At 45.1% G+C, this 8,614-nt stretch overlaps 1 protein-coding gene across 1 annotated transcript; it reads left to right on the plus strand.

Moving 5' to 3' along the window:
- Positions 1 to 3,604: 3,604 nt before the first annotated feature.
- LOC308231904 (histamine H3 receptor-like) lies at positions 3,605 to 6,824 on the plus strand (the record flags this gene model as incomplete). Its single annotated transcript, XM_080637745.1, is given in 4 exon segments — positions 3,605 to 3,860; positions 3,940 to 4,106; positions 5,894 to 6,631; positions 6,634 to 6,824. Coding segments are annotated over 4 exon segments (1,308 nt in total). The 3' UTR covers positions 6,781 to 6,824.
- Between the last annotated feature and the right edge of the window lie 1,790 nt (positions 6,825 to 8,614).

The raw sequence follows: 8,614 nt of genomic DNA on the forward strand, positions 1-8,614 counted from the left end.
GCTGGGGAGCGCCTTGGTGATATCTCTGATCCGGGCTCCAGGCAGACTACACACTTCCCTATGATGAGGGTCAACTCTGCATATCGGGCCCTCTGTTCCTCTCAGAAGGGAATCGCCTACGACAATGACCTTTCTTTCTTTCTTATCAGAGGCAGTCTTGAGGTGCGAAGTCGACCGCCTTTTCCTATGTGACCTTGTAGTCTGGCCTTGCACCACATCCTCACTTACCTCTCCATCAAGATCCAGGGCCTCAAACCTATTACGGAGGGGCACCTGGGGAAGCAGGGCAGGAAGGGAGGAGGGTTGCCCACGACTCCAAACTGGAACTCGCTTCCAACCCTCATCGTCTTTTTGGTCCCCTACCTCTGCGCGACAGCTACAGGGCAGGGGCTGTCTCGGGCCATCCCCCTCTGTCTGAGAGGACAGGGGGTCCATCCCCTTTTGGGGGGTACGTCCCTGGAACCGTTCCTGCTGGCACGCCAGGGAGTTACTCCACCAGTCGGTCTCCCTTTCACACTCCCTTATGGTCCTCAGCGTCTCGACCTCCTCCTTCAGTTTTGCCACCAAGCTAAGCAGATCTTCTACCTGCTCACACCTCACGCAGGTGGAATGCTGGCCTCCCTCCCTCGGCAGCAGCAGGCTCTGGCACTCCCTGCAGCCAGAGACCTGAACAGCCACAGTTTGGGACGGGATCTCTGTCTGAGTTGCTACAGTCTCCTTACTGCAAGCTCTCTTTCTGGAGGCGACCATATTGGTCAGCAGTCTGGGACACCAGCAACAGGGTCCGCAACACGACCTGCTTGTTCCTCCCTGCGCCTGGTGGGCAGCAACATGTCGCTCTCAGAGGCTCTTCAAGGCAAGGGGCAGGGGTGGGTTGCCGTCACCGTGAGATCTACACACCACATATAGTAGAATCATGGGAAACTGCATGCTTCAGACCCCCATTTCAAAAATCACTAAAGGAAGTTTTATAGAAATGAAAACAATTACCACTAAAGAAATCAGAGAAAACAAAAACTAAAATTTCAGAACACATCAGTATTGCTATGCCTTGGAAAATGTTGCATTTTTTGTTATTTTCTTGGGATATTGTCAATTCCTCTTTATCAAATCTAATCGTGTCTCTTGCTTCCAGGGTTGGATAAAGATCAGGAACAAAATATGTTTGAATATTTGAAAATATGAGAACAGACCACTCAGACAATGAAACTGATGAGGTATAACTCTCTTCTATTTCCTGTGCTTAAGACCTTTTTCCCCCAATGTGTGCATGTACCTAGCTACCATAAAGTGTATTTTAAGTAAAGTGAAGCTCTTCTCCCAAGAATTAATGTTCTTAAAAAGAAGTCAACACAGTTCAGTAAAAAAGACAGTAACTCATGGGACATGACAAAATCCTTTTTCAGGGGAGGGAAAAAAAAAGCTTGAAATCCAGGTTTGTAAAACCTGCTGTCCTCAGAGTGCTGGCCATCTAATGCACACTTGGGTTTGCTGTCTGCAAGGGTCTCTCGACAGCACAAGTGCAGTCTTCAGCAGTAAGTCCTCGAAGTGCAGAGTTACAGACTGATGGTTCATGCTTTTAGGAACAGAATTCTGTTAAGAGTTGCAGTCATCATGCCTTGCCAAAGCAGCAGTAATAAAGGAGCATCAGAATGTATTAAATGCAATTATGGGACTTACTGAGAATCTCAAAATCTGCCAGGAGGTAATACACTACAAAAGCTGCTCCAAATACAGTACAAAAGCATACATGCTCCAAACTCACTGAGCTGCTGTGAAATTACCTTACATTAAAGGAGTTAAAGAATATAGTAATAATTTGTGAAAGAACAAATGAATCCTGCCACATTTTCCTGGTGATTGATATTTTTTTTTTTTGTCTCTCTTGGCTGCCTCTTTTATCTTTTATATTCCACAACACCACCAGATAGCAGTAATCATTAACAAGCTTGATCCTGCCCAAACTGGAGTGAACGGAACACTGCTAATTGTGTTCAAAGAGAAGTGAAAATGGGTCCCCAAATTAAGGAAGAATAATAATCATTGTGATAATAAGCTAAGGCTTCGGTGTTCCTGTCAATTGTGCTTTGTGTGGCTTTATTTATTTGCTTTAGGGAGATGATGATATGGGGGCATGTAAAAAGAGTATTTTGCTCACCCACATCAGACATGGCTGCTGCCATTTCTGACATAAACAGAGAGGTCATATCTTCAGCAGTGTAAATTGTCAAATCTCCCCTGTAAAGCTGCTGATTTATAGGGATTACCTGGCCTGGAATTTGTACTTCCAACACTGACACTGGGCTAATGCTTCTGTTGGGGAAGAGGGCACTGCTACCCTGAGAATACAGGCTCACCCTCAGCTGCATAACAGACAAGTTATTAAGCCATTCTTACTTGTCTCACCTGAGGTCCCTTTGAACAGATTTTTAGAAAGCTACCAAAACTGCCTCTATATTTGTTATTTCAAACTGCAAATTCATACTGATATTCTATAAAAGAGCTTACCGCATGTGAAACATTGGCTGAATTAAGATTATGTGAATCGCATGATAGGTTTTGAGCAAGTTCCGTTTTCTTTTTTAATGATAAAGGAGCTGTAATGAAGACAGCAAGTCTCAAACTGCTTAGTCTCTAGGGAACTCTCACGGGAGGGACGACAAAGCCTATCAGTGGTGACATATTTTAAGGCAGATGATACACTATGGGCCAAATAATAATAGTAAAGGTAGGCTGCATTTCCTCTCTTGAATTATCCTTCAGCTTCCACAGGCTTCAGCAGCCTCTGCAGCTCATTTGGGGGTTTGCTGTGTCCCACTCCTCCGCCTCAGCCCTGTCAGACATCTTGACAGAAGCTGGAAGACACCTTAGCCTGTTCCTGGCTGCTCACGTCGGGTTTCTGGAATAGACCTGACCCTGTCATAAAACTGGCTCTCCAACGTATTTCTTACAATGCACTTTAAAACATCATCTAAATCCACTGCCAGTCTTGGAAAGGGAGGTCTCAGAAATACCACGTTCCTCCAGGTTTTGTGGACAGGAGTGGCTAGGCACAGCAAAGACCTCCTATAGGTGCGGAGCGGCCGAGGTAACTGCAGTCCGGCCCATGGCGGGGGCTCGAGGCTGGAGATCACCAGAGGCACAAGATAGCTGCCCAGACCTTAGTGGGGCATGGCGGAAAGCAACCATCACCCAAGGGCCCTGTGGACCGTAGGACAGAGCGGCAGGTACGGTGTCGAGCACGAGGCACAGAAACAGGGCTGGCGACTGAGACTGCCCCACCAGCGACAGCACGTGAGGAGGGAACTGGGAGAGCCGTTGGGGGAAGGAGCCGCCGGCCACTGGGGAGCCGTGAGGAGGGGCACGCGGTCGCTGGAACCGCTACTGCGTGAGCTTCCAAGACGAGCTCGTGAGGGAGCCCACCGGCAGGAACCACCCCGACCGCACTCCGCAGGTTCGGCAAGTCCGCCGCCACCCCCAGCCCGCCACGCCGTGTCTGGCCCCTCCTTCCGCCGGCGCGGGCTGTGGCGGGGCCGTGGCAGGGGCATAGCCGCGCTGGGCAGCGGCCGGGTGCGGGGAGAAGTGCGGATATCCGCCGAGAGCCATGGGCCAGGACTTGCCGTGGCTCAACCACTCCGGCAGCCCACGGGCGGCGGGCAGCGCTTGTACGGGGGACGGGCAGCGCGGCGGGCCCTTCTCCGACGCCACCGCCGCGCTGCTGGCGGCGTTCATGGGGCTGCTGGTGCTGGTCACTGTGCTGGGCAATGCCCTGGTCATTGTAGCGTTCCTGGCGGACCGCAGCCTCCGTAACAAGGGCAACTTCTTCTTCCTTAACCTGGCCATCGCCGACCTCCTAGTGGGTATGTTCCGGGGCGCCGGGAGGGGCAGAGGGCACCGGCCCGCGGGGCTGCCAGTGTCACCGCCGAGCTCTGTCCGCAGGCGGCTTCTGCATCCCCCTCTACATCCCCTACGTGCTGACGGGCGAGTGGAGACTCGGCAGGGGCTTGTGTAAGCTGTGGCTGGTGGTGGACTACCTGGTGTGCACCGCCTCAGTCTTCAACATCGTCCTCATCAGCTTCGACAGGTTCATCTCGGTCACCAGAGCGGTAAGGGCTGTGCAGGGGTCCGGGGGCTAGGTGGGCTGTCCTGTCGAGCAGGAGGATTTGCTTCAGTCACCGGGCTCTCAGCCCCATCGCACCTCACCCCGCCCCAGCGGACGGGGGAATCAAGGCAGTTCCCCATGGTCCTGGAAATAGTCCTGGGAGTAATCAGCTTTGGCGCAAAAGACATTTGCTTCTCACTTTCACATTGGAAGACGTACTCTGCTTTACCAACAGGCACAGCCTTAGGTGCTGCTGTTTCAGCTGAGTACAAAAGAGGTTTCACTCTTCTACACATTCTTAGTTATTTTTCAGCCCACTGCCCCACCCACATTTCCTTAAAATGTTATTTTAGCTTCATTGGTCATTCTAAGTCACACTAAAAGACAATTACGCTTTTTGGCAAACAGCACAAAGAGGCTGCAAGATAATTTTAACAATTTATAGGCAACGATGTTTTACCAAGTTCTTTTTGAAGAGGGAAAAACGAACAGATTAATTCATAAAACAGTCAACACACAGAATTCCTTTATTTTTTAGGTTCTGAATTAGCCATGATTTTTGCTTTCATAAAACAAACTCATGACTATACCAGTAGTATAAACTGGATGGTTTCAGCAAGGAAAACTGGTTATAATAAATTATAATAATCAGCCACTTTTAAATACTTCAGATGAATCCCCATATAAAAATCCCTTCCCAGGCAAGAGTACAGAAGCTGTGAGTTGGGTTAGGGCAGTGTAAGAACATACAAACAGGAATTTATGAAGTTCTAAATTATTCACTATATCAATAAAAATGCTAATCTTCCTACAAGACTGCCCCTGAAATCATTCATAGCTTTCTTAGGGATTGCAAAATCAGACCTGATTCAGACAAACTCAGGATTCCTCATCTTTGTGGGTATTCTACCAGAACAGCATTGGCTTTGGAGAGTGGGATCCCCAGACTGGGGCAGTAAACATGAATCCTGTACAGAATTCAAGCTTGAGGACTTCATAACCCAAAACACTGTGTGGCCACATTAAAGCTGTGAAGACTGAATTCCCATTCACTATATGAATGTTGTCCAGTACACCAGGGAATTAGCCTATTGAGAAGATCATCTTGATTTTAAGATTCTACTAATGTTACTGCTCATATGATTTACTGACATAATTTTTTTGTTCCTCAGTTTATTTTCTAAATAAGGGAAATCAGTTACTCTTCCTGTAAAGCACTTTGTGGACCACAGCACTCATCTATACATCTTAATTGCAGAGAAGAGTTCTGCAAGCATTCAAAAAAGAAAGTCATAAAAGAATGAAACTAAGGATATCAAACAAAAGTAAAAGCTGTTTTTCTTTTTTTTAATTTTCTTTTTGTGGTTAATTTTCTTGTGGTGCTATTTTCACATTAAGATAAAAAAAGGCTATCTTTCTACAAAGCAGAAAGAAAAGAACTTGCTGCTTTTAGACATTGTGTAGATTGGTGTCACAGGTAATGCAACTGAATACATAAGCTACTGGTGACAACCACTTCTAGAAACAGCAGCAGTTTGCCTTGGAAAAGCCTTGGTTTTCCAGCTTTTAAGATGTGATGCACATTCTCAAAACATATCCAGCTGTCTTGATACTGTTTGTTGGAATTCCTGTTTCAGAAACAGCTTTTCCATGGTACTGGTAAGCTCGGTATAACCCCTCACCCCTAAACCAATATATTATCAACCCTCACAAGTCACTGAGGGGGCCATCTCCAGCCAGCCATGTTTGAGATACTAGTAATGTATGTGACTTCATTTCTCTCTCTCTCAGGTCAGTTACCGGGCTCAGAAGGGGATGACCAGAAATGCAGTGCTGAAGATGATCACTGTATGGATTGCTGCTTTTCTTCTCTATGGTCCGGCCATTCTGAGTTGGGAGCACATTGCCCAAAAGAGCATTCTCCCTGAAAGAGAATGTCATGCAGAGTTCTTCTACAACTGGTATTTCCTAATGATTGCCTCTACTATTGAATTCTTTACACCTTTCATCACTGTTACATACTTTAACTTAAGTATTTACCTCAACATCAGGAAACGAACATCCTTCAGGAAAGAAAATCTACCACCTGTTCAAGAGGAATGTGAAATGAGTTTCCTCGGGGAAAAAAGGGAACATGCAGTATTTTTTGTAAAACCTGCTGACAGACACAAACATGAGAAGAGAGCTAGCAGCCTGTCTCCCCCAAAAAAGGCTTCTAGCTTTAGCCAACATAAGTGTGGCAATTGGTCACTAAATTTGAATGTCAATCAAGATCTTCCACCACTCCAGGTGGAAGTCGAGACCAAGCCTCATAGGAGTGGTTTCTACAAAACTACAGAAGGCATATACAGCACTATCAGCAGAGTGGACATGGCTAACACCATGGCAAACAGATTTAGACTTTCCCGGGATAAGAGAGTAGCAAAGTCTTTAGCAATTATTGTATGTGTGTTTGGTTTGTGTTGGGCTCCATATACACTTTTGATGATCATCAGAGCAGCTTGCCATGGCCACTGTGTGCAGTATTCACTCTCATAGAGACCTCATTTTGGCTTCTGTGGGTGAATTCAGCCATTAACCCTGTTCTATACCCTCTGTGTCACATGAGCTTCAGGAGAGCCTTTATAAAACTCCTGTGTCCAGGAAAAGCCAAAATTCATCCTCATATTTTTATGTGAAAAGTGTGAAGTATCTTCCTTTCAGTGGGAGCATGAACTGGTTAATATTCATCTGCAAATATTATAATCATCCACATAGCTGGAGAAATCACAGCAATTAAGAGAAAGATAATTTCTCAAAGCCCTTTGGGAATTATGCCAACAGTATATTTTCTGGTAATGGTGCACTAGCATTACAGTGCTGAAAAGGGAATACAACATTTATGGCCAATCATAAGAGTTCAGTCTCTCTCACTTTTCATAATTGTAAATACTGTTGGTAAGGAATTTCATAAAGTCTTTACCTTGGACCTGTTACATTTTACCCCCAAACCCACTCTAAGACAGCAAGGGTCTCAGCTATTAAATGTAGGATGCTTTTCCCTTCACGTAGTGACAAGCCAGATGAGATCATGACCAATGCAAAAAACTAAATACTGGTGTCTAGGAAAAGCATGGAACAACAGGAACCAGACTGGTCAGGTTATTGGAGCAGCTGAGCAATTGTAGCAGGTAAGAGAGCACTGATTTCAGTGGAAAAGGTGACTAAGAAATTGTAGAACTAAGTTCAATAATAGGAATAAAAAAGGGGTTTCAGCTCTGGATAGAAGCTATGAGAATTGAGAGAGTTCATGCACTGGAAGAGTCTCACCATGAGTTTCCCACCTCAGCTATGATTTCCTCCCTGCCCCCTGTCTGGATCCTGCATTGGCAGGAATATACTCAAGTCAAGCATCTGCTCCTCCTCACAAGACTGACAGGTATTACTCTTCTATCTTTCGCTGTAAGTATTGAGTAAGCATGATTAGTCTGAGATCTATGTCAGACAGATCTTGCTACAGACACAGCTTTAGGTAAACTTCCCTTGAAGTAATTTTTACATTTCCAGTTAAACTTTTACTAGTTCTGAAAAAATGTTGTCTTCACCTACCCCATCCATTGGATCAAGTCACAGTGGGAAAAAAAAAGGTGAAGTGTCTAGACATTTTCAAAGTCATGCATCATGAACAGCACAATTTAGAAAAGTCTGTTAAACTTTATAGCGTTGCTATAGTGTGTTTGAAGATCAAGAACCAACAACTACATACTGCTCTTGCCATTTTGCCTCTACCACTAGAAAAGCTTGCACGGGTAGATCGCAGGTTTTGACTAGATTTGTCCTATAATAGGTATCAATTTGAACATTGCTAGTGATACAAGTTTGTTTCCACCATCATAAGCATTTTCTGCATAGCTGAACAGAATGCTTTACTGGCAGGTGATCGGTATTGAACAGCTGTAGTTGTCCATTGCCACAGCCGAAATGCTTATTAGTACAGTCAGTCTTAAAGTTTACAGACAGTATTTTGAAATCATTTACTTTGTAAAATTTCAATAAAAGCAATTATAACTGTGGATGAGTCATAGCCTTAAGTGGTACATGGGAAGAAGCACTAGCTACAACGTTTGGGTTACTGCAGTTGAAACCACCACAAAACTGTTATTCAAAGACAGTTCCTAAGTTACAAGGACCAACCTTGAGCTTTAAACAAACATGGTTAGCAAATACTGTACACTAGGAGGGCATATTGCTACTACATGAGTGGATCTACACAAACATGATCATCATGTTCTGCTAGGGATGTTTTATAATAAAACAACGAGCTTAACAGTTCTCTTAGGAGGAACATTATCCAGATACAGAGCAATATTAAGGTTTTTCAGCAGCATTAATTACACCACTTGGGCAAGTAAAGCCATTAGATCATCTACTCATTCCTCCTCCTCTCCAAGACAGACTTACACATCAGTAGATCAATGATCTACTAGGTCTAGTAGGTCTACTCCCTAATTCCTGTTTCTTAGGATCATATTT

The sequence above is a fragment of the Psittacula echo genome (genome assembly GCF_963264785.1).
Source record: "Psittacula echo genome assembly, chromosome: Z".
In the NCBI taxonomy this organism is placed as follows: Eukaryota; Metazoa; Chordata; class Aves; order Psittaciformes; family Psittacidae; genus Psittacula; species Psittacula echo.